The sequence below is a fragment of the Syngnathoides biaculeatus genome, chromosome 16 (assembly GCF_019802595.1).
Source record: "Syngnathoides biaculeatus isolate LvHL_M chromosome 16, ASM1980259v1, whole genome shotgun sequence".
In the NCBI taxonomy this organism is placed as follows: domain Eukaryota; kingdom Metazoa; phylum Chordata; class Actinopteri; order Syngnathiformes; family Syngnathidae; genus Syngnathoides; species Syngnathoides biaculeatus.
The window spans coordinates 22974005-23000856 of NC_084655.1; the positions used below are offsets into that span (position 1 = coordinate 22974005).

Consider the following 26852-nt stretch of genomic DNA (forward strand, 5'->3'; position numbering starts at 1 on the left):
GACAAACAACTTCCCTGACCTAACCTCCCCTGAGCCGATCACGATGACAACTTTTCCTCTCTGCTCTGGTCTTCCCCCCCCCCCCCCCCCCAAAAGCCCCTTGTGTGTGTGGAGGAGGAGGTAGGGTCGCAAATTCTGATGCACATGTGAGCTTTATTTGGCCCGACCCCCGTCGGGATTGCGGCGAGCGTCTGCATCACGAAGACACTCGCGAAGACTGGTACTCTCTCAAACGCACGTTTATGTAAAAATGTGTACATGCTGATCTGAAGAATCCAGATCACAACTTCCTGTCTCCGTTTTCACATTCTTCCTCCCTGGGTTTGAGTATATTCTGTGGTGGTCCAGTGTATACGGGGGGAGGTTAAAGTTTGGGTACATTTTGGATTTCTTTGGTGGTTTGTACCAAAGGATTAGTGAGACTCTCTGTGATAGACGTTCGGATAGACTTCTGGTTGGCAAATAAAAGGGATTGTGATATATTGTCTAAGGGTCCAGAATATATTGTACCACGTTAGTGTATCATCTGAACGAGAACCATTTATGAGCTAAGTTTTAGAGTTTGAGTATGTTCTGGATTAGTCCGGTTTGTACCTCGGGATGATGGATTGCTCTGGTTTTATTCCCCCTCGTTGGTGTACATTCTGGAAAAATCAAGTTTACAGTACACCCCAGGGTGGACCCCAAGTGTGGCCTGGGATTGTCGAGTATGTACTTTAGGATATTAGTATTAGATTAGGAAAATATATTCTCTGTTTAGTAAGGGTATTCTCAGATATCTGTGGTCTATTTTATTCATAGGTTAGCGCATATAGTGTCATAGTTGCATATTTACTCCATTTCTTGTTGGATATCATGTTCCTTTTTCCCATCCAATTCAATATAACGTGCATGTGAAAATAACTCGCAGTGCTTCCACTTTTTCCGTTTTTGGTTTTGATAGGATTATTAGAATAAATGTAATTTTCCCGTAGATATCCACTTATTACAAGATTAAAACGTTTTTCATACATAGTGAATACATTTGCAGAAAAATCCTTCTGGTATTCTTTATCTGTAGCTCAGGATTACGATCCACTTTATCTCGGGATCGGGGTTTAGGGTATATTCTGGGATAGGTCAGTGGTCAGGGCTATTTCCTAGGCCGGCATTCCAAATTTTCCAAAGTTTTTTTTTTTTTTTTTTTTTTTTTCTGAACCCCCAGGTGGTTAACAAAAATGATGACACCCCCCCCCTCTCGTTTTTCCTTTTCTCGTTAGTTCCCACAAGCCCACCTGGCTGCCATTGACGTTAACTCGGAGAGGAAGACAATCACAGACAGGTGGCTCCTCTTATGACCCGGATGTACTTATGCCATGATCCTTGGTGACCTGAACAGGAAGTAGCCCAAGTGACCTGGACCCCCACCCCACTCCCATGATGCCTTCCAGGAAGGAAGGATACTCTTTCTCTTTCCCTTCTCTTTTTTCTGGCCAAACAGGAAAAATATGGATGTATTGACTCCTGGTTCACCTTTTTGCTTCCTTTTAATCGCCGTTTGTTTCAGCGATGTCCAAATAACTCTCGTTTCTTTGACTGCTCATACATTTACATCCAGTACGTCGTTTGAATACATTTCATTTCATGATTTCATTTTACTGGAGGAAACCCAACATCAGGCTTCTGGGTTGAGTCTGCACGAAATCGAGCATTTGGGGCTGGTTAGCCAGAGTTTCTTTTTTGGTTTGTTTTGTTTTGTTTTGTTTTTTGTTTGGCTGCACTTTAAGGAAAGGAAATGTGGATGAAGAAGAAGGTGAGGAAGTCATGAGCGCGTTTAGATGTTGTGCAGTGATGGCAGCAGTGAGCAGGAAGATGGAAGCTTCCTGAGAACGTGGCCATGTTTCTGTCTGTGCGATTGGAAAAAACATTTTTTTTTTTTTGTTGGTGATGTTTGTAATGAGGACAGCAGAGCAGGTGATTTGTGGTGATCACTCCAGCGTGGAGGACCATTGTGGCGCTCATTTTCTTCTTAGGCCAGCACATTTAACGTACCACATTCCGCGAATTTCCATATTCCACAAAAATCCACACTTTTCACTGTAAAACTCCCAAATTTAAGATTATTTTTTTTTGGGTGATGGTGGTGGTTTTGTTTGTTAACCTCCAACCCGGACATTTTCATTTCAACTCCTTCAGGGCATTTTGGGAATCATTCCCATTCCCAGATTTTACTAATTTCTCTCGATTGTGCGCCTTTCTTGACTGATTGAAGCTTCAAAATGTTCAACTCATTCAGGACAGTTTGAGAACAATCCCAATTCTCCAAATTCCTGCAGTTTCAAAATAAAACTCCCAAATTCAAACATATTTTCCATTATTCCCTCCAACTTCCTCACCTATTGACCATTTCAGCTTGTAAATACTGAAGTCATTCAGGACGTTTTAGTTTACCTTTTTAGTTTTAGTTAAATTTAATTTAAATATTTCATGAAAAAGAAGAATTTAACAAGGGACGTCACTGATGGTGTAGTGGTCCACATTCCTGACTTTGGTGCGCGCAACGTGGGATCAATTCCTGCTCAGTGATGGCATCTACGTGTCCTTTAACAGACTGGCGACCAGTTCAGGGTGTAGTCCGCCATTCGCCTGACGTTAGCTGGCGTAGACTCCAGCACTCTCTCGACCCTTGTGAGGATAAGGGGCTTGGAAAATGGATACGGACAGTTGGGAGAAAGGTTTTGCGATCTTTTTGGTGACAGTTTGTCACGCCACCCCCCCCCCCCCCTGCAGTGGTAGCGCCACCTGGTGGGAGCAGAGGTTTGAAACGATTTCAAAGGGCATAATTGAGTCCAGAGGCATTATTACATAAGCGCAGCATGAGCACAGTTACAACACATCACAAACGCTCTTTAATGCATCCACTCATCTGCAGGCCACAAGAGTGCAAAGGCACTTTAACTCCACGTCTCAGACGGAGAACGGGAGGGGGCGTGGGGGGATTGGGGGGGTCCACGCTGTAAAAGAAACAGAAAGTTTGTCCGCTAGGCTAATTGGTCTCAGCGGTGCAGCTAAATGGTTTTAAATTTTATGCCCACGTCGCTGAGAAATGAGTAGAAACTTAATGAAGGCCGAGCTGCGTGTGTGTGCGCGCGCGAGCATTTGCTGTACATATTTGTGCTAATGCGAAAAGTTGGAGTTGAAGTGCGTCAGGTGCCGAAAATCTTCCAGAGAACAATGAAATCACCTCGAATCTCGTCTTCCCATTGCTGTGCTTCGCCTTAAACAGATGTCTTCTTTAAACTTTACATTTTCCTGCCTTGCCCAACAACCAGTATGATATAGAAAGTCTACACACCCCACTTGAAATGCCAGTTTTTTTTTTTTTTTTTGTAAAAATGAGACCAATATAATTTCCAAACCTTTTGCACAGCTACAGTGTGTGTATATATATATATATATATATATATATTTTTTTTTTTTTTCCTTGCAGTTCCAGGTTATTACTTAGTTACAGATTTTTCCACAGATCAGAGTTACAGTGTTCCCCTTGTAGTTCATTAATAACAACCTGAGGATGAGGCCGCGGTCAGAATGTTCCAATGCCATTTTAAACTTGTTCACACGCCTGCGACCATTGAAAGTGCCTCTGATTAATCAACTCCAAATAAAGTTCCGCTCTTCTCAAAGGCTTGCCCAGTGTGTGCCCAGTCCAGGGTACGAGCAGTCTCTGGCGCGGTCGGCTGGGATAAGCTCCAGCACACCTGCGAAGAAAATATATCAAAACTTGATGGTTACCGTAAGGTGTTTTAACATCTTTTTCGTCACTGGCCACTGCAGTAAATATTGATGGAAACCTCAAATCTTCAAATTTGTGAGTTTATTTCCCTTACATTCTCTTTTTGTGACAAGGGCCGTACAAAGTTGTTTCAGTCGGGTAACAGCCGCATTAAAGGGCCACCGACCAAATTGTGGTCCCACCCCTGCTTTCCCGGCAACGTTTGGGGGCGGCTTTGAAGGTGTCTGAAGGACCCCCAAATTGCTCGCCGCCTGTCGTAATAACTCTTTCATGTAATACCTTCCACGTCTCCGAAGTCGTCCTGCTCCATCTGCTCGTGCGGCAACGGGGCAGCGGTCACATGGCATCTGTCCGAATAATAATCCCAAACTTATCTCAATTTATCTTCAAAGTGTTGCGTAATTGAGTTAATGAGCATGGAACACGATCTTCTCTCCCCCCCCCCACCCTTCTTCTTCTTCTTCTTCTTCTTCTTCTGCGATCCCAGCCAGGAGGCGAGGAGTGAAAGGGGCCCACCGTGAAAAAAGCCCGACAACAACTGCGGCTTCACGCAAGCGGTCCTGGCAAGCCTCACGATGGGGCCGCAGCCAATAGCCGGCTAATGAAAAGACAACAGCTCGGGCCGGGGAGGAGCCGGAGGAGCGGACCGGGCGGGCGCGAGCGGGCGACCCGGTCGGCCCCGGCGGCGGCCTCGGCTCCAGTTGTCACCGCTTTAATCCCGCCGGCTGCGATGAGCTCATCGCGGCTGGGACGACCTGACCTAAACCGGCGAGGTACGCAAACATGCCCGGGCAACAAGTGCCCGTAACAGTGAAATCAAATTCTGAATTGTTAGATGTCGTCTTGATTACATGATGTTGGTTTGTGAATTATGCTGAGTGGCTCCTCGTTGGAGAACAAAAAAAAAATACTCAAAAGTTTGCCTTTGAAGTGTATTTTAGGCTCATCCTGGATTTTCAAACCAAAGTAGACTCTTCCTACATTTTGTCACATTTACAGTAGTTGTGTTTTTACACAGTTAAACCAATCACTTGAGGCTCAATGCTGTACTCGGAAAATACAATACAGCATCTTAATGACTGAGATTTCTGCATGTATTTCTTGTTGCTCGGCAGACTTCATAGGGCTCAACTATTGGCCCCAATGTCTCTTTGAAGTTCGACTCATGTGTCCTTTATATTTATATTTTTATTTTCAGTTCTTATTATAGGAAATTCAACGACATGATCAGCATATTTTTACTTCAGCAAAATATTTCATTTTTTTTTAGGTGTATGTGTTCATCCTGTATATACATCATATATAGAGTATTGTGTATTTGTTTTATTAATTCCTATTCACAAATTTACGCATTATCATACATTAAAAAATGGAACTCCTATACCAAGCATTCCTTAATAGTAATTATGAAAAAATTACAATTATTTTTAACTAAGTACAGTTCACTGGATGCACATATTAGATGTAAAGAAATGTAGAAGGCTGCATGGGGTTCAATATAAAATGGTGGGGGGGGGGGGACAACGCTTTCCATGTGGCATTGATTTGTTTTTCACTTTTCAAGTGTAAATTAGGAAATAGGATTCCATTCAAATGTGTGGTGAGAAAGTCCCACTTGGGGAGGGGGGGCTGACCAGGTCATCAGGACCTCAGATTTTGGCCTCGGGAGAACCACAAGCGAACCCTGTTTCGGGTTGCCCATTGCCGTGACTTTTGACAGACTTTGCTGCCATGTTGTTTCACGTTTGTGGTCACGTTTTGCTTTTACCGTGTTAAAAAGTTCAGTAAATTGGTCAACTGGGTTTGAAGCGGCCATTTTTTTTTTATGACAAATTATACAATACAAAATTAGGAAATCTGACAGATTTATTTATTTTTTTTGCCTCTGGGTGGAACGCTGCAGAAATATGGTCAGTTATTTATTTGATTTTATTTTTTTGTACTGTGGGCATTTTCAAAATAAAATTAATTTTTTTACCGAGCCACGCAAATGCCGGTGCACATGATTGTTTTTAACAAGTTTCACGAAAACGTGAGGGAATTACCACGCTTGATGAACTCAATCTTGGGAATTTGCACGAAAAGCGGCCCAAGGTGTCCTTAAAAAATGGCATAAATTACGTACACAATCTCACGAAGGGAGCATGTCGGCAAAATGTTGATTTTTGAGGATTCGCCACGGAAACCGCGTTAGTTGCGCCGGCCACGCCCGTTCATTTCTGCACATTTACCGAGGTTAAAGTCGAAATTCACGAGGAATCACGACTGAGCGAACGACATATTTCACATACAGTACCAATCGATTCGGTGTGTCATATCAACAACAGAATCATTTTCATTTGCATACTTGATATAGCAAAGCTCCATATTGCGCTCAACGGCATCAAACCCTAAAGAGACGATAAACACAGATGTACATAAAGTAAGCGAATGTACAGGAGAGTCAAGCGCGCACACAGACACAAAAACACACACACACACACGTGCTATGTGATAATAAAGAGACACTTGCTCTTGTTGGCACCTCCTCCCATCACACACGCCGCCTCCACTCCTTCATCCCAGCTGTCACAACTGCAACAACTCCACAAATACACAACACACATTCACACTAGCTCACCCACACACACACACACACACATGCACGCACAGCACTTTTCCCGCTCGCAACGGCCGACTCCAGTTGGTGCCCACTCGCGACGGCACATTTGTGTCTTTCCTTTGTATGTGTGTGTACGTGTGTGTGTGTGTGTGTGTGTATGAGAGAAAGCAAGTGAGAGTGATGGAGTGAGTGTGTGTGCGAGAGTGTGTATGTGTGTGAGAGAGTGAATGCACTTTTCCCGCTCGCAAGGGCACGTTTGCGTGTGTGTGCGTTTCGCCGTCATCGCCAAATGTTTCTTGCTCGCCCCACAAACACCATGTGTGAGGTCATAAATCTGATCTCCACGGCAACACAATCCGGCGACACCGACGCTCCCAGGAAGCATCACAGATTAGGCGGATTATTCGCGCTCGCATCTCAAATTGCACGAGACACGCCGTTGCTTTCAGTGTATACTTTCCATATTTTGTTTTATTATGTTTACTGCCCATACCGTGCTGTATTAGGGATGAGTGATGTCCCAAGTTTGTTTTTTTTTTTTTTTTTTAAACCTTGGTCACCAACATTTTTATTGTTTTATTTAACCATGTCATATTTCAACTGGGCAGCACTGTGGCGCAGCTGGAAAGCGTTGGGCTCACCGTTCTGAGGACCCAGGCTCAATCCCGGCCCTCCCTATGTGAAGTTTGCATGTTCTCCCCGTGCCCGCGTGGGTTTTCTCCGGGCACTCCGGTTTCCTCCCACATCCCAAAAGCATGCAACATTAATTGGACACTCTAAATTGCCCATAGGTGTGATCGTGAGTGCGCCCAGTTGTTTGTCTCAATGTGCCCTGCGATTGGCTGGCAACCAGTTGAGGGTGTGCCCCGCCTCATGCCCGTTGACAACTGGGATAGGCTCCAGCACTCTTCGTGGCCCTCGTGAGGATAAGCGGTGAAGAAAATGGATGGATATTTCAACTGGCTGGCACGGTGGTGCAGCTGGAAAGCGTTGGCCTCACAGTTCTGAGGACCTGGGTTCAATCTTGGCCCTCCCTGCGTGGAGTTTGTATGTCTCCCCGTGCCTGCGTGGGTTTTCTCCGGGTGGGCACTCCAGTTTGCTCCCACATCCCAAAAACTATTTGTCTCGATCTGCCCTTGGCTGGCGACCAGTTCAGGGCGCACCCCGCTTCCTGCCCGTTGACAGCTGGGATAGGCTCCAGCACCCTCGCGACCCTTGTGACGATAAAAAAATGGATGGATGGATATTTCAAGTGTTGCTGCTGCAGCCCTTGTGGGGATAAGCAGCTCAGAAGATAGATAGATAGATAGATAGATAGATAGATAGATAGATAGATAGATAGATAGATAGATAGATAGATAGATAAGTGCAGTTCCACTCCAGTGCTCTAGAGGGTGGCGATGCGATTTGTCAGCCAAACAAGAGGAAATCAAATAAACTGCCGGATTATCTTTCCCATAAATTTTTCCCCCCTCCTTTTCTTTCCCATCCAACATTTCAAGGATGAAGGAAGCCAAATGAGCAAAACTAATTCCTCCAGTCGACGTTTAACATACATGTCGCACGGTGACATCAAGACCGAGACTGGATTATGGGGCAGATCCTGGAAGATAAATTGGCCTCTTAGTGGCGATTATGGAACCGGTCGAGTTGTTTCCGTAGCCGAGTCTTGGCGCACACGCGTACGTCTGGATAGTTTAAAGGCTCCAGGGAGAGTCGGGCACGTACGATTATTTGCAACACTTCGGAATAGTGCAGACGGACCCCCTGCCGGGGAACGGTGACATTAAACGTGTTTAAGCGAGAGAGGTGAACCGCTGCCACGCCGTGGTGACGTTTGTGGAAAGTGGGTCGTAAGAAAAAGCGTGTCACCTTTTTTACAAGTTGAAAATTCTGCACGATGACAAATGTTGAGGTCTTGCATTTGTCGGTGGAGGACATTAAAATGCGGTTTAGTGGGAGCGCGCCAAAGCAATTTGCCGTGAACGTTCCCAGCAGCCACGTGTGCCCGAAATGGAGTCCGCTGTGGGTCATTTTGGCCATTTTCTTTCTCCGGCTTCATGTTCTCACAGTCCCAGAGGCTCAAAATCGTTTGGGCACACGGATTTCCAAGAAGAAAATGTAAAAATTGGAGTTAATCCTCATAAATACACTTTTTTTTCCCCTCTTGTAACCTTGGAACTTATATATATATATATATAATTCTACAAAACCAAAATAGTCATTTATGATCAAATTACAATTTAATTTTATGTTTTACTTTCCAGTAAATGTAGTTTAAGACACACAAAGCCCCCCAAAAATCAAAACATTGAAATTACAACTGGATTTTCATAATAATCTACTTTACTGCTTCTTTTTTTTTTATGTACTGTGACTATTTCTTTCTATTTTGGGACTTTTTTTTTTACTTCATTCTTGCAATTCTATTTTCTCTAAGTGAAATACAACTGAGGTGCAATTTAAAAAAAATATATTACGATTATATCACGATTGATAATCAGTCTGAAACCCTAACATTCATTTTTTTTTTTTTTTTTTTTAAATCGTATATCACACACACACACATTTTACGTATGACGCCTCAGGCAGCGAATAAGCGCCTGGCAGTACCAGTCCAGCAATGGCCGCTCTTGCCAAGATTCAACAAACGGGGTGGGGGGGGGGGTGCCGGCTGGCTGGCAGCGCACACACTCGCAGACAAACACACGCACACACAGCTGAAGGAGCAAGCGAAATAAATAAATAAATGAATAGATCAACAGTTGGCGGGGCCGACTTTTGAGCGAGTGGTCAGACGGCTGCACGCCGCCACCGCGGCCAACGTTTTTTTTTTCGGGCACCTGACCCCGCGGAAACGGACAAATGGCGACGTTTTGAAAGCCACGCACGGAGACACACACAACATCTTTGCACATAGACTTACTGTACGATTGCAGAAAATATGATGCATTATTTTATAAAGTGATTTCAAAGTGCGGTACACGCGACTCCCTCTAGTGGTAGGCAAAAGAATCGCCACAGCTGCATTTGACTTTGAATTTCAGTATTTTTGTACATAATCTTGAACAAATGTTCTTTATATAGGTACAATTTTCATCTCCTTTTTAGGTGCAATAATGAATGAAAATGAAGAAATGTTATGAATCTTAACTGAGCTCCTTGTACATTACTCACAGTTCATACTGACGAGCGTAAGCGAGCCAAAGGTCCGTCAGTGCCGCGTTCCCTCCTAAATGTCCAGCTGTTGCCGTGGCGACAGCTGCCCAGGCGAGCAGAACCAATCTCAGCTGTCAGGCCGGAATGCGCCGCGGAGGTTACCCGACCATTTCTAGGGAAGGCGGGATATCGAAAAGCTCGTCGGCGTCCAACAAAGCCAACTCTCCGACTTCGGGGCGTCGTCGAGCGAGCGGAACAAGAAACGCTTGGATCGGGAAAAGACTGAGGCCGCGCAAGAGCCGGGCAGCAACGCTTCATCGACGACTTTGGAGCATCTTTAAAACAAGACGACTTGTCAGTTGAGCTAATGTCATGTTGACGTATCAGCAGACCCTCCCCGTGGGATTTGAACTCTTGCGGTCCGCTAATAAGGCCTGACCAGCAGCCGTTTGCAGCACAAACACGCCTGAATTGAGCTCACGTTTGATATTGCGTCACGATGACGTCGGCGACTGTGCAAACGCGTCCGTCCATTTTCTATACAGCTTCGGCAGTTCAAGTTCACAAGGAGCCGGAGACAATCACCGCTCAATCCGGGTGAATTGAAAACCGCGCCCTGGACTGGTCTCCCATCAGTCGCGGGAGAGTGACCGACAACCGAGCCGCAAAACAATAGATTGATGTCGGTTGTACGCTTTCATTCCACAGGGTAAACCAGTAAAAGCCTGTTAAACAGTTTTTTGTTTTTGTTTTTGTTTTTTTTTTAAAGTAAAACTCCAAAATAGAAACGTAAAAGTGGTCAAAAACATGGTAAAGTTGGTTGGGGGGAAAAAAAACTTTGATATTTGATTAAAAAAAACATGGCAAATTACTTTTAAAATATATAATTAATTGTTTAAAAACATGACAAAAAGGTGGGAAAATATTTTCACCAACACACACACGCAACATACACCAGACACACGGTTATCCAATAAAAGTAAACTGCAATTTTGAGTCATAAAGAATGGTAAGCTAATGGAAAAAAACATTAACTGGTTAAGAAAAAAGAGTTTTGGGGGAGGGAAGAAACACGCTAAGATGATCTTTCGGTTAAATGGTAAAAATAGTAAATAGAAAAAAATCAATACTGACCTGGTGAAACAAAAAAGGACATTAAGCTGTGAAAAATAATATCGTGAATAGGTTGAAATAACGTGGTCCACGTGTTAAAAATGATTTGGTGAGAAATGAACACATGGTTGAAATAAAATGGAAGGGGAATTGGATAATAAAGTTGTTGTTGTGTTGCCCTCTTGTGGAGCTACCTTGTAACCACATCTCCGCTACTCCAGGTGTCCGAGCTGATGACGTTGGCACCAACGTTGAGTAGCAGCGCCCTCGAGCGTCATAGTGCTGCAAGTGCTGAAGGTGCGTGTATGTGTGTGTATGTTTGCAGCTCGCACAGAGCAAAAGCTGCCGCGAGGACGAAGAAAAACGCACATTTTGGATTTTCGACTGGATATTTGAAATCCACCCAGCTCGACTACATCAAGACAGTCTCTTATTTTTTTTTTTTTTCTTTTTGGGGGGGGAGGGGGCAGGGTGGCTTCATTCAACTTTTGCAATCTTTTCAAGCGCTGCATCAGATTTTGAAGTGTTTTTTTTTTTGTTTTATTATTTTTTTTCGAGGACATGTCTCGCAAGAAGGCCAGCAGGGGCAAAAGCACGGGCAGCCCCTCCGGGAAAGGCAGCGGCAAAGGTGCGAGGAGCAGCCCGGCCGCGGTGCACTTGAACGGGGTGGTCCATCCCAGCGGACCCGCCATCAGCAGCAGCGGCGAGTTTTACGACATTGCTTTTAAGGTACACTTTTTTTTTTAAAAAATATTTAATAAGGGGACGCCGCACCTTCACCACACTGACGCGATGTGTTCCATTTCGGTGCTACTCAGATGAGAAGCTTTCTTATTATGGTGAACAAGTGCAGTGCAGCAACCTGACTGAGAGCTGTACTGAATATTATTTTTAATTCAGTACAGAATACAGTCCACATGGTAATATCCATTTTATAAAGCCTGTATCATCATCATAATAATACCACCAATATTCATTTGTCGATACAAAAAAAAAATCACATTTGCTTTTAATTATTTTTTTTCTTATTGTGACATTAACATTGAAACGCTTCATCTAAACCTTCAGGTATTAATCTTATAATATATTTGTAAGCATTATTTTAGTTTATATATTTATATATATATTTTATTCATTATATTACAGTACTATTGGGTTTCTTCCAACGTGCACCAAATGTTGTCACCAGCAACTTCTTTAGTTTTCTACCCCGTTGCCTTCCCTAGTTTTTTTTTTTGTTTTGTTTTGTTTTTTTAATCATGCACCTTTTAGTCATGACACATCAGCGTGCTCCTGCCAGCTGTGTCAATACACGATCGATAACAAGCGTAATCGCCGCACGAGCGCGCGCTGTGCCTCGACCCTGACGAGTGCAGTCGCCCGAGTAACGGAAACAAAAAGGTGTCGCCGTCTTTCACGACGGGGAAAATAATATATATATATATATATATATTATATATATATATTCAACTTCTCCCAGCAACGACGGAAACGGTCTCCAGGGACGAGTGCCGCCCGCCCGCCTGCGTGTCCGTTTGAAGCAAATGTTTGATGTGAATGTGGGAAGACATCAAATGTTCCAATTTCATTCACCAACAAACAAACACGTCCCGTTTAGTTATCCGCTGTTCCCTGATTTTTTTTTTTTTTTTTCAAAGCCCGCAGGCTATGTTGAACTGAGTAGAGGAGCTTCATTTAAATACAAATTCTTTGCTGCTTCCTTGCGGCGTCTCGTGCCGAGGAATTATGTTGAGGTGAGTTGTAGAGCGGCGGCACGGCGGAGCAGCTGGAAAGCTTTGGCCTCACTGTTCTGAGGTTCCGGGTTCGATTCTGGACCCACCTGTGTGGAGTTTGCACGTTCTCCCCGTGACTGCGTGGGTTTTTTCCGGGTTTCCTCCCACATCCCAAAAGCATGCAACATTAATTGGACACTCTGAATTGCCCCAAGGTGTGATTGTGAGTGTGGCTGTTTGTCTCTATGTGCCCTGCGATTGGCTGGCGACCATTTCAGGGTGTACCCCGCCTCCTGCCCGTTGACAACTGGGATAGGCTCCTGCACGACCCGCGACCCTTGTGAGCATAACCGGCCAAAGAAAATGGATGGATGAAGTTGTGGAGCTTAATTTGAACAAATGTGGTGATTTGCTTGGCATCATGGTGTCACAGAAATATGTTGAAGTGAGTTGAGGAGCTCCATTCAGTCAAGAGTAGTGCTTTGCCATCCTCCTGTTGCCAAAAAGTTTTGTATGTTGAAGTGAGGTGAGGAGCTTGTCTTAAAAAAAATCTTGTGGCATGAAGCTATATTAGAGTGTGTGTAGGAATTTCATTTCAGGAAAAATCGAGAAGCTTTCATAACATCAATTTTGCATCATCGGCCGTGGAGATCTTCAATTTGGTTTTTCTGTCCATCTGTAATAGTGAGGCACCGTTGTTGTTGTACGTCTTTGAGTGTGCCGGCAGAGGCTTTAAAGCGAGCAACCAACATTTGTACGCATAAAAGTCAACTATTTATAGTGTTAGATAAATATCATCTGGAAACAGCGTCATATTCTCCCGTCGCCTTCTTTCATTTCCCCGAGAAGCCAGAAATCACATGAATACTAATATCAAATAGCACCAACGCTAACCCTCAAGCTGAATGCCCAAAGGAGCCTCCGATCCCAAAGAACCCTAAGCAGGCCTAGACTCGGTCCAACGTGTTGTTGCCAATCCTCAACTAGATCTCGCTTGTGGTGTTCCAGGTGATGCTGGTTGGAGACTCCGGAGTGGGCAAAACCTGCCTGCTGGTGCGCTTCAAGGACGGCGCTTTCCTGGCCGGCAGCTTCATCTCCACGGTGGGCATCGACTTCCGGGTACGTCCCAACCCGCTTCCTCCTCCGCTACTTCTTTCACGATTGATAAAACAAGGCCAGATGCACCCGTGGGACGCAAAGTCTCCGTCCGCACACCCCGTGAGCGGCGTGTATGGATTTCTTAAATTAGTCCGACATGCTTTACATTGGAGGCTCCTCCCGACGTCGACCGTGTGCCAGTTTTAGTGGTCCCGCTTGGCAGGCCGGAAAGGACCCGTCCGTCCTCTCGTTGGAGGCAATCAGTCATTTGATTGCTTCGACCTGGCACGCAGCGATTGCACCTTTGACGCTCGCCAGCTCCACCCCAAAAGCGTCAATGGCGCTGTTAGAAATATCGTGACCACCGTATGATTTGAGGGCTTGGCTTAGAAAATGACACTTTGTGTACATAAAACCACAAGCAATGTACCTTAACTTTATACACGCAAACGATAGAACAACACATATCAACTAATCATATAGCATATTTTCTTTATTGAGCTCGTGCACGTGACATATTGCCGGTCAAACAGAGCTGCTCGACATTGCGGGAGGAGAATATTTACAATACCCGAGTCCTGTTGTGCTGTCGGTTGTCACAACAGACGAGACCGATAGTCAAAGAGGTCGTGATATCGAAAACCAGCTGAAAAGATCGATGGATTTGGGCAATTGAGCACGATGGACGGTGCCCAACCAAAATACGCACTGTGTAGCGATCGCTTCGTTTCAGGTAGGAATTATTATTCTCAAATTACCAAAAAGTATTTATAATGCCAAGTTGGGTCATTTGAGAACAACGCGTGTTCAAGAAAAACTGTCGATTGCAGAGGTTTCCGGAGGTTAAGCGTGGCGGCAGTCGCTTCTGTGTACGTTCCACCGAGATGACTTTGTCCTTTTTTTTTTTTTTCAATCATAGTTAATGAATGCGAGTTTGTGTAAAACCAGGGGTCGTTTATTTAAATATGGGTATTTATATTGAATACTAGCGGAAAAGATCGATGGATTCCGGCACAGGTTAACGTGGAGCCGAACACGCTTCCGTTTTCAGTAGCCGTCAAAAGCGTCACGATGTGGGATTTCTTCCTGATGAGAACAAGTCCAGCAACAAACTATTCGTATGCGTCCAGACTTTTCTACGCTTTCCAACTTTTCCGTGTAAATCTCGACGACTTACTCACCGGATCCATGTGTAGATCCAAGTTTCCAAGATGAGCGAAAGCGAGTTAACAGTCCAATTTCTTATCGGCGAAAACATCGACTTCGGCATTAAATACGGCTCCTCTATGCCGAGTTTATCTAATTTTTCCACTTACCGTCGTTTATTTTCACCTTCTAAAATGTCTGACGGTATCGGGCAAGACTCTGGGCGTCGTTGTACAAGACATATTAACGCTTAGCTTGACCGGCAATGTGGCGACGTGAACAAAAGTCACGTGGTTTTATGATGTAGGTGCACAAGCTCCTTATGGTGCGAGAAATGAAAACATTTCTGAGTGGCTCCATTCGGTATTGTACTGCCCTCAGGTGGCCAAGGCGCACATACCAGAAGGAGCAGCAAAATGTCCATTGAATTGAAACAATAAGCTTGGCAAATACATTTTTTAAACTCAGTCATCAATCGTACAAATCGTGCAAAGGAACCGGCAGCAATATGTTCCACTTTTGAGTGTTTTAGTTACCCAAATATTAATTAATAAATAATTAATAATGTGCAAGCGGTCTTTGTCTTTTCTATTTGTCACACTTTCATTTGCCATCTTTTCCTTCTTCAACTTTTTCTTTTTTTTTTTTTTTTTTTAAGAAGTAAGGATAATAACAATTCACAAAGTCATCCCCTTTCGCGCGCTTTTATGCCGGCTTGCTTCCTGATGCAATTCCTCAGGGCGATGTGAGGTGAATATCCCCCCCCCCGGGTTCCCCGTTTGTGTCTACGTGTCGTACTGTCGGAATGTTTCCATTTTTGCAAAGCGAAACTCTTTTCAGTGCGTGTGTGCCAGTAATTAACGGGCTTGTAAATATTGGCGTTGTGCGAATAATTAGGATCATTCAATTGCTTTTCTGTTGTAGTGCGCAGATTCCGGATGATTCTTTTTTTACCCCAGCGAGAGTGAGAGATTAGTTTATTTAGACGGATGAGATGATATTTTTTTCTCCCCGTCGGCGTGCAGGGCACCATCTCCTCGGGATTTGTCTCGGTTCCCGCTTCAGAGGCGCGGCGTGCCGGTTTGTCGTCGTCTGGTCTCGACTCAACGTGTGCGCCGCGTTACGGCAAATGGAAACTGCTTCTCTTTCATTCCTGTAATTGTTTGTAAATATTTCATAAAACACAAAACAAAACACACACACAGCACATTGATGTTGTCGACTTGAAAGAAATTCATTGGGGAAGGGGTTCTACGCGGCGGTCCCGGAGGCTCTGCATCGGGACCGCCGCGCTTGAGCCCATTAGTCGACTTCACTAATCCGCTCTGACCTTTAAAAACTCGACGTCGGCTAGCCGCTAATCATCTCGTTTATAACAAAAACGACTCAAGATTTGTCATCATACAGCCCCATATGTCTTCCTAAATCCTTTTCTTGACATTTTGAGCATTTTATTCATTTATGATTTAATTATGGTTGATTATTTCTAGCTTTTCGTTTTTTTTTTTTTTTTTTTACATTTATTTGTTATATTTTGGTGAGGAAGGAAAAAAAAACCCTGACAAAGCCCGTCAAAGCTCTTGCGCATGCTGGCGTACGTTTAGGGTTTCAGCAGCAGGTTGCCGGTTGCCACGGCGATGCAGGTGATGGAGGCCGACCGCGGGGCCAAAGCTGATCGTGACGAACGCCCGCGCTTCCCTTTCTGCTTCAATCAGGAGGTCACGACGCGCACGACGTCGTGAACACTCGCAAACTCCGCCCGACGATTTATGCGGTCGACGATCGATTGGACTTCCCCGGGACTCGGCTTTCTTCTCATTGGCAATTTCCGCGCCTACCCTCTGACATCCGACGCCGGTATTTCACCGAGTGGAGATGTTTATGGGCCAGGGCGGGCCAGGGTCACGTAGCAACCGCGTGCGACAGTCCTTTCCGTCGTCGTGGACGCGCAGAATGTTTTCGTTCGTTGCTTGGCTGGAGATTTTGCTTTGATGGCCATTTTGATACAACTTTATTTTCCCAACATTATGACCTCCTTCTCATAACGTTCGCAACTTTTAGTCATTGTCGTCACCCAAAGTTTATTCTTGTAATATTATGACTATTATTACTATATCTTTCTAACATTATGTCTTTAAGTCTCATAACTGGTCATTTTACGACTTTATGGTCATAACCTTCCAACTTTATTCTGGTATTGTCACAAACTTATTTGCGTCACATTGTAGCTTAATTTGGCGGAACGATGGATCAGCTGGTAAAGCGTTTGCCTCACAGTTCTGAGGACCCGGGATCGATCCCGGCCCGGGCTGTGTGGAGTTTGCATGTCCTCCCCGTTTCTGCGTGGATTTCCTCCGGGCACTCCGGTTTCCTCCCACATCCCAAAAACGTGCAACATTAATAGGAGACACTAAATTGCCCCTAGGTGTGATTGTGAGTGCGGCTGTTTGTCTCCTTGTGCCCCGCGATGGGCTGGCAACCAGTTCAGGGTGTACCCCGCCTGCCTCCTGCCCATTGACAGCTGGGATAGGCTCCAGCACTCCCGCAACGCTTGTGAGGATAAGCAGCTAAGAAAATGGATGGTAGGATAGATGGATGTTTTCATCTTAAGTGGGAATTTGCTTCATACTGTATTACCACCAGGGTTGAACAATGGATGTCCTTGGGAATCAAATATTAAAGTGACAATTAAAGACAAAATAAAGAAAAAGTGGAATGAGTGCAAAAAGCTGTTTGGGAGAGACGTTCGTCTCACTTCCCTCCATGCATTGATTCTTCTTCCTCTGCGAGGGGCGAGCAGCACTTTTCACCTCCAGTGACGGACAGCCGCCCTCGGGGGGGGGGCTCTCGTCTTTTCCCTCCTCCCATCGCGAGGAAACATTCGCACGCGGCCCTCCCCAAATTTGCTCGGTGAAAGATAGTCGACTTTGCGTTTCAAACTCGAGTCATTTTCAAGGGCGGCCCTGCGGGGTGGGAAAAAAAAACCAAAACAATCCATGCGTCCATTCTCAGTAGATCGATTCTCGTCCTCATGAGGGTTGCAAACGTAAAACGAAGCATCATAAAACTAAGCATAGCCCACATCAAGTTCCAATGTTGAAAGATATCATACTTTAAACTTAAATTAAAAAAAAAGGTGTTTGATGTCACACTAATTCTCGTTTCTTTTGGTTTTGTCACCCATGAAATCAAACTATCTTGTTTTATTTTATTTTTTGAAATATATTTAGCCTTTTTTGCGTTCCAATGAACAAATTTTAGCATAATTCATATACTCAAGGTGATGTGGTGAAAAGCAATCATCCAAAGAAGAAGTGTGATCATTTTCTTTACAGCCAAAAATCATGATTTGGACCGTGGAAATGATGCGTTGGATATCAAGCGAGGCAACACAAGATTAGCGGTTAGCGTGTCTGCCACACAAATAAATAATATCTTGACATCGTTGAAAATGAACAGGAGTCTTTCTTTGGAATTGAAATCATCATCCTTTTGAAGTTTTGAAAAAATCAGTTGAAAACTTTCAAGACACCATGAAAACATCAGACAAAAATGCTAAAGAAGCACATTGGTCTGTTGTTAGCGTCATTGTTAGCATTAGCATTTCAATTCCAAAATGAAGAAATTGGATGAAAATCTTGTTTAGGATGTCATTAAAAATGATGGGATTCTGTTGTGCAGATCAAAGCACTAAAATTAAGGCAAGTAGGCGGTTGCATTAGCATTTCTGTTAGCGTTAGCGTTCTGACTCCACAATGATGAAATCGCTGAAAACTCTCATTTGGGACGTCGTTAGAAATGCGCAGGATTCCCTCTCGAAGACGAAAGAACTCCGTGAGCACGTGATTTTTTTTCTTTTTTTTTTAAATCATTCTTGTTAGCATTAGCATTCCTGTTCCACAATGAAAAAATCAGTTGAAAATGTTTACAAATCCTACACCGGTTAGGATTGTTCAACAAAATTAAACAATACAAAGTCTATATGAAAGCACATTTTGTCGTTAGCGATGTCATTAACCTTAGCGTTGAGAACACGAGCCCTTCAGTCGTTAGCAAACATCCTCTTTTATCATCGTGTTATGAAAATCATATGCCCCCTGACAAAATTCTGCCGGGAATCTGCGCCCTTCACTTGCAATACTTGACAGCGTGAGCGAACGGAAGCGTCAGCCTCCCGCATTGAAATGCGCCAGCGGCCGTGACCCCCGGAGGGGGGGAGGGGGGGGGGTGGGCGCCTCCCCTGCCTCGCGCTCCTTTGAAACGTGTGAGCGAAATGTCAAATAGCTCCGCTTATATCAACATTCGCTGGCTGACAGAATAGAACGGAATCATTTGTATTATTGCCGCAATGGGGAAGTTCTGCTTTTACAGTAGCCTCGCAGTTGGAGTAATGTAGTACGCGATACATGAATAATGCAGATCCAGTTGTAAAAAAAAAAAAAACACACTGTATACAGCACTGTCATTATCCAAGCTGATTATCCTCACAAGGGTTGCGGGTAAGCTGGAGCCTACCCCAGCTAGCTTCAGGCGAAAGGCGGACTACACCTTGAACTGGTCGCCAATCAGTCGCCGGGCAAATATCGACGCCACCGTTGAGCGGGAGTCGATCCCACGCTGCCCGGACCAAAGGCAGGCGTGTGTACCGCTACACCATCAGTGACTCCGTATACAGTACTGTGTACAGTAAATGAATGCGAACAGTAGCAATGGTTCGCGACATTGTTGGTAGCAACAAAGAGATTAAAATGCATTCATACATCCATAAATTTTCCAAGCTGCTTATCCTCAAAAAGGGTGGCAGTAGTGCCAGAGCCCATCCCGGATAACATTGGGTAAAAGGGGGACTACACCCAGAACTGGTCACCTGTCGTTCGCAGGGCACATATCGACACCATCGCTGAGCGGGACTCGATCCCACGCTGCCCACACTGCACCGTCGGGGACCTCCCCAAAGGTAAAACGGCTCAGGATGAAAGCAGCAGCAGTGAAGTGACATTGATGCATGGAAAAAATATGAACACGTTTCCAGTTATGTTCACACAACAAGTTTCATGAATAACCGTCAGCCCCTTTTATGCTAATTTCCCTCTCCGTTGTTATTTTTGGGTGTACTCAGTATGCGTAAGCGGGCGAGTCAGGCAAAGGGATGCGGCGTCGGCGTTTGGTTTTTTGGGAGACCGGTGCCGAGCGTCTCCATCACGCGTCGCTCAATACGCCGCCGTGACTCAGCCGCGACCAACATCAACGGAAATATGAATATCATCGGAAACACTCGGCTCGGGGTGAGTCGCCGTGGATGTGGGAGGTCGTGATGGGGTGCGGGATGAACGTTCCGCCGCATCCTGGGACTCTTTGGCTCACTTATGTAATGATCGTATCAGGAAGAAAAATGGAAATGGCTTCGGCGCTGACAGATTTTCCAGAGCAAGTCAACCCAAAATAATGCTAATCCGGATTAATCCACCTAAAAAAACTAGTAAAGCCGATTGGATGGGACGCTTTTACTAAACAGAATCTCACAAGAGTTAAATTTGTACTAAATAGCAGAACATCTTGGAAATTGTCAAACTGCATTTTTTTTTTTAGCATAGCTCAATTAAGTACATATAGGTTAGCATTGTAAACTGAGGGAGTGTAAAAGAGTGACGCGAGTTTATCACCTTTAAAGCAACTTGAGCACAAACGGTGCAGCAACAGATGTAGACAGCTAAAAATACTTTCAAGCACATACAGCATTTGTTATCCTCTGCAGAGAACGACTGATATTACTGCGGCTAACTGCGGATCCGAGTCTTATCTCTGTGTGTAGCCTGTGTGATACTGCCCCCAGGTGGCACCAGATGGAGCAGCACAGTTTCTATTGAATCGAAGCGCAATACGTGGGCAAAAATGTTTAACTACTTGATATGCACGGGTTGTAAACATTGATCTCCTTTGTGATCTGTGACCCCCAACCCGGGTAACCCATCACATCTCCTGGAGAGACGTTCGATCCATAACGGGGGTTCCCCTGCCATTTATTCAGTTTCACTCAGTCGGCACCGGCGACATCTCCGTGGAGCGAATGAGCCTGCGAGCGGCCCGCAAATGAGCCCGGCCGTTTCCCGGCCCCGCCGATGACTCACCTCTCGACGCCCGCTTGTTAAACTTTACGCCCACCGACGCTCGCTGTTAGCTCTCCTCCGTCACCCCTGCGTCTTGTGTAAGCAAACGATGGCGGCTGACATTTCGCGTTCTGCGACGAGTGGCTGTTAGTCATCGGCGAATGACGGCGACGACGGTTTGTCACAGGAAAGCGCAGTCAGTCAGATCCGCGAAAAGGTGCAACGGAGGACTTGTTTTGTTTTGGCGAAGAGCTCCTTTCTCCTTGATTCCAAAAGGCTTCTTCACTTCGGTTGTTTGACTACATGTGCCCTGAAACTTGGGGAGGGCAACCAGTCCAGGTGTACCTCGTCTGGAAACGTACAGACATACAAAAATTGGAGCCAGTCAATTATAAAGTGTGAGATTCATAATGTTAAAGTTGACTGTGGTGGGTGAGCAAAGGCGCCATCAATTTGCAGTCTGGATGTGAAGCGTTAAACCACGGCATTAAATTCAAAAGGTAGGCAGAGCTGCATCAAGTTGAATCCACAAATTAGGATTAGTCACCAGTGTTTGTGTCTAAGCAGTACGGAAGCGTATTGCTGCCACACCCCAAAGAAAAAAAAAGTATCCGCCCATCTGAACCGGATGTTATTGTCTTTGGGTGATAAGGGGTGAAATTTATTACGTTTTAACGTGTTTATTTTCTCCGTTATAATGTGAAACGAATCTACTTTATAACATGAAACAAGTCACGCTATAACGTAAAAAAAAAACACGTTATAACGTAGAGCATATCATGTTATAACGTGAAAGTTTCACACTACAACAAACGAATTACGTTATAACGTAAAACTTTGCACGTTGTAACGTGAAATGATTCACGTTATAACGTGTGATTAACCACATTATAACGTGAAACATATTGTTATAACGCGATAGCGAATGTTTTATTTTGGGAGTAGTACGCTTCCGTAAAGCAGCGCTTACTCAATTGGTCGGCAAAAAAGGCTTTACTTGTGTAATTTTATTAAGAAAAAGCCTACATGTGAAATTTAAGGTTTGTTTTTGTTTTTGAGAAAAATGTAATTTATAATTTTAAAAGTGATGCTTTTCAGCGAAAACAAATCAATTTTTATCTAGAAAAAGCTTTTCAAGAAAAAAAGTTGTATTCTTGTAAAAAAAAAAAAAAACAATTCTTGGGAAAATGCATAGTATTTCATCATTATAATATTTATTGCAAGAAAAGTGTTGTAATTTTAAGAAATTCAAGTCATGTTTTTCAAGAAAGAGTTCAAATATTAGCCGGGAAAAAAAAATGTTAAAGAAAAAAAGTTTGGGGAATATCCCCCCCCCCACCCAAAAAAAAGCATTGCACTAAAAAAAATGAAAGTAAAATTGACTTTGACAAAAGTGTTGTGATTTATGAAATTAAAGTCATGTTTAAAAAAATGTAAAAAAGATGAAATATCAGAAAATATTTTTTAAAAGTATTTATTTTATATGGGAAAAAAAGGCATACTATTGCAAGATTAGTCTTTTTTCATGGAAGAAATATTCAGGATATATTAAACAATTTTTTTTTTTACTATCATCACTCCAGCTGTTAGCGCCATGCTAAGCTACACGTTTTCCGCTACTGTAACCTATAAATTGCATTTCGCGCTTTCAAGGCAATCCCAATAATACAAAAACTTCATATGAATATATCAAACATCTTCATTTTGTTTTTTAGTTGTCGTCTTTATGGAATAGGTATTTAAAAACAAAAAACAAAAACCGCTCGTGTTTGTGTTTAACCGATGTGTGTCCGACGGGGGTTCGTTCATCTGTGTAGTAATTAATGGAAAGCAGCTGCCCCCGCTAGCTTAATGTCACGGAGCATGAATATTTCAATGACGTGCGGAAAGGTGGGCTACGTGAACACTTGTAAAATGAAAAATGGTGAGTGTGTGTGTGTGTGTGTGTGTGTGTGTGTGTGTGTGGTGTGTGTGTGTGTGTGTGTCCCTCCCGCTCACAAAAAAAGAAGCTATAAAAGCAGCGATAAATGTGTACCCCTAAAAGCAAAAACGTCTCTCACGCTAATGCTGAGAAGGAAAATGCTTTCAATATTACAAGATAAGTCACTGTTTGTCACGAAAAAGATGGAACGTTATGAGATAACAGTTCTATATATTTTTTTCAGAGCAATTGCAATATTTCGAGATTCATGTATTTTTCCCTGGGGAGAAAAAAAAAAAAAAGCTTCAATGCAATGTAATGAGGGGGAAAAAGTCAGTGAGTTGAGATGCCGAGACCTTTCACCGCAATTTTAATTTTTGTTTTCATGCAAATTCACATTTTCAACGCGGGCAAAAATAACGACACATTTATTGGAAGATAATTCATTAATTTTGAGCTGCGCATCGTTGCCGTAAGAGAGCTTCTCAGGACACCCACGCTGCATAGAAAGTGTAAAAAAATAAATGAATTAAAAAAAAAAAAAAAAAAAGAGCGGGCAGAAAAAAAATGTTAAGAGTTTTTCCCAACAGCTTGTTGTGCAGTCTGCGACGTGAGTCAGGGCCACGGGGGCGCGACGGAGCGCCAAAGTTGGCGGGACTTTGGGTTCCACGTGCCAGGATGTCTTCGAGAGGACGGCAGCAACCCTGCCCAGCCGTCCTCTCGTCGCGTGAGCACGCCGCAGTCGATACGCGAGATGCAAGTTCCGATGAATTGCGAGGACCGACGCGCGAGGAATATCGTTTTGAAAAAAAAGACACATTTCTAACGGCAAACAGCGGCACACATTACAACACCGATAAGAGACAAAAATAGATTCAAAAGAATCTTTTTGTACTCCCTTCAAAGTGGGTAAAAAATGTTGTAACATTATGAGATAAAAAATTGATTTTTTCCAGAAAAAAAGAGTTAGGATTATGAGATCAAAGTTAGTTTAAAAATAAAAAAAGAAGAAAGTAATTTAGGTGGGGGGTAGGAGGCCCCTTTGTTTCAAGGGGAAGGCCACAGATTAATGGTATTAGTTTAATTTAAAAAAAAATATTTTTACAAGAAAAAAAATTTTTACTTGTATTTTTCAAGCACAGCAGCAGCCGGCAAACATAAAGACGCTGACAGTTCAATCTAAAGTCACAGATTGACGTTCGCAGACGTCAATGGCACTGACTGAAATTATGACTTTTTTTTTTTTAATTAAAAGGTAATATCGTTTTCTTGCTATTATCATGGCGATGACCTGCCAAAGTGTTTTTTTTTTTTTTTTTTTTTATAACCTCCGTGCCACAATTTTTTTGTTCAAGCAATTTGTTCTTTTTGCCATTGGTATTGCGACTTCCAAACTCATGAAATGGTACAGGCCATTGATTATTTCCGCATTATTGTCTGTAAGTACACATGGCATGTTTAATCAATAATCTCCATTTGCCTTCGCGTTAATACTTCATCCGCATTCCTCTGTGGCCCGTGATGGTCCATATTCATGAGGCACCCGAGTTCCGAAGGCTTCCTACGAGCTCGCGGCTTCCTTTTTGGCGTGACACGGGGAAAGACGCTCGTTGCCGTGGCAGCGGGTGACGTAAACCGGGTCGGGAGGTCTACGTTGACCCGTGCAATTCACCAGCTGAGCGGGAGTGCGGCCTCGTTGTTATCAGTCTTCATGTTCAAGGAAGCTGTTCAACATTTGATGACTTCACCACGTGAAACGAAGACGTATTCCAATCTAACTAGCTAGCTAGCTAGCGAGCTGTTTGCTCAAGGGTCTGGCAGAAAATAGAGAAAAATTTTAGTCACAGAAACGCTTAACTATAAATAAAATGCATTCAGATTAAGCAATGTGATGATACATTGGCTTTTATTAAAAATATTAAAGATAATGCTTTTTCAAATTATGATAAAGATGATTTTTTTAAGGTATATGATTTTGATAATTTAACTTTTTTTTTTTTGCATTTGTCCCCCAAAAGAGTTGGAATTGTATAAGGTAAAAAAATCATAGTAATACAAATGAATTTTAATTGATTTAGAAAATAAAAATAATTAAAATTAAGTTAAATTAAAGTAAAAAAAATAATAATTTTAGGAAAGAATAAAATGACACGACTATTTGGATGGTGGTTTGAAATGAAATGGAGGAGCCTTGGGTGAAGCAATTCCTCATTTTTTGTGACACTCGGCTGTTTAACAGGCATAAGGCAACCTCTTTCTGGCGATTTATTAAAAAAAATGTATCAATACGAGAAGCGTCTGGGGGACTCAAGAATGATTCTTTTCAGAATTGATTTAGAAATCAATTTTCTCAAGTCGGGAAGTTGGAGCGGGGCACAGCAGCAGCAGCAAAAGTGTTTTTAAAATATTCCCTCTACGCGCAGTTTAATGAATTGGGACAAATTCATTCAGCGCATTATTTTAAATGAGAACTTTTAGTTTACGGTTTTTTTTTTTTTTGCACTTTTCTTCTGTCAAACGAAATCACTTTTTCAGTTCCGTATTTAGGGGGTGCGTATGAGACACGCCACCCCTAAAAATGGGCCTCAACTGGAAGCAAGAGCGGATGAAGGACGTTTTCTCGCCGATGGTGTTTAGTATGGGGGGGGGGGGGGGGAGCACGGAATCCGTCGTTGATGTTGAAAATCTCACCGGGGGGGAAATCAGCTTCGGACGCGAGTTTCAACAGTTAAAACCAAATTTCGTGTGCGTGGCGATCATGACAGGACACATGGAATCAGTGCCCGAAACCGAACGCGAAGTCGGAATCGGCCATTTTGGGGCCATTTCCGGAGGTCCGACTCTTGACACGGGTTTGGCCCCGAAGTTCCACTTTCATCCAGCTCTCGTGTTGCGCGTCGAGTCAATTTGCCGTCAGGTGGTTTAACCTCTGAGGCGCCCCCCGGCCCCTGTTTCCTCATCTAAGGACTGGGGCCGGGGGGCTGGGCCGGCGTGAGGTGAAGACGTGAATTATTCATGACGGGCAGCGGCGCTCCGGCTCGTGTTAATGATTTGTCTCGCTCTCGTTTCCAGAATAAAGTCCTGAGTATCGACGGAGTCAAGGTGAAGCTGCAGGTAAGAGGAGCTTTTCATTTCCACCCTCATCCGGAACGCGACGGCGCTAGTAGACGTCTCGTTTGGTGAAGCAGCATGTGGCTCCTCCCTGCGCACTGGTACCTTGAGATAAGACGACATTTGTTCCGTGACGAGGCTCTTCTCATAAATCATATTTTCACATTGAAGTGAATGGAAACTGTATTGATCCCCCACCCGGACCTCCCCAAAAACACAAAAAAGTTCATGTTTTTTTAATAAGGACTTTATAACACACAGATATAATATAAAGAATTAAAAAGGCTGCGCATTAATTCATGCTAATCCTTCTGGTGCACAACATGGCCATGTTGGGGGGGGGGGCAGTATGATTCAGCCATGTGGACGTAAAAGATGAAGTGACTCACTAAAATGCAGTAATATTGGTAATTTTTTTTACAGAAGATAAAGAATATATGCCTGCGAATATTGTTTCATCATTTGTTTACATATTCATTTGTTTTCAAACATCACTTACTTCATCTTGTAACACCTCGACGTGGATGCTATTTGTTAGCCTGTTTATGGCTTTTTCCATGTCTCGTTAGCATCAAGCTAAACAGACTTTACCAAGGCAAAGCTGCTGTACGTGTTTTTTTTTGAGAAAATATCCCCCAAACCGTGCAGTGTTTTCACATTGTCACTACAAACATTGATGATGATCGATTTGACTGACGACGTCTTTCTACAAAGGTCCTTCAAGGCGATCAGAATATCCCCCGCCTCGAAAGCTCTTTCGGGTGACATCACACCATCGGTTGTACGCGCTCGATATTTCCAACAGCAATCCGTTAACTGAATGATTTTGTTTGGCGACTGAAGGAGGACTGAGTGGGCGAGCGCTCTGTTGCGCGCTTTAATTGGCTCTCCATCACTTCAGAAGGAGAGTTGTTGTTTTTTTCCACCTCCCCCCCCCCCCGCTTTTTTTTTTTTTATTTTCCGTCGTTGTTCGCAGCGCATCCCGTGGGTGTGGACTAACCTCAAATACAAAGTCAACTAATATAAAAATAAATACTGGACTGGATGTGCGATTACCGCAGATGAAAGGAACGTTTGTCCAATTCTG

At 43.6% G+C, this 26852-nt stretch overlaps 1 protein-coding gene across 3 annotated transcripts in view; it reads left to right on the forward strand.

Moving 5' to 3' along the window:
* Nucleotides 1–26852, forward strand: part of LOC133515134 (ras-related protein Rab-26-like) — a 61878-nt gene that overhangs the window by 25910 nt on the left and 9116 nt on the right. Inside the window, exons 1-3 of one of the 3 annotated variants that reach the window (XM_061847448.1) lie at nt 11132–11378; nt 13391–13501; nt 25727–25768. In XM_061847448.1, coding sequence (XP_061703432.1) covers nt 11211–11378; nt 13391–13501; nt 25727–25768 — 321 coding nt within the window. In that variant the 5' untranslated portion in view covers nt 11132–11210. Of the gene's footprint in view, nt 1–1259; nt 2334–4262; nt 4549–9556; nt 11379–13390; nt 13502–25726; nt 25769–26852 lie in introns of those variants that run through there. The other 2 variants (XR_009798966.1, XR_009798967.1) reach the window with 2 other exon arrangements.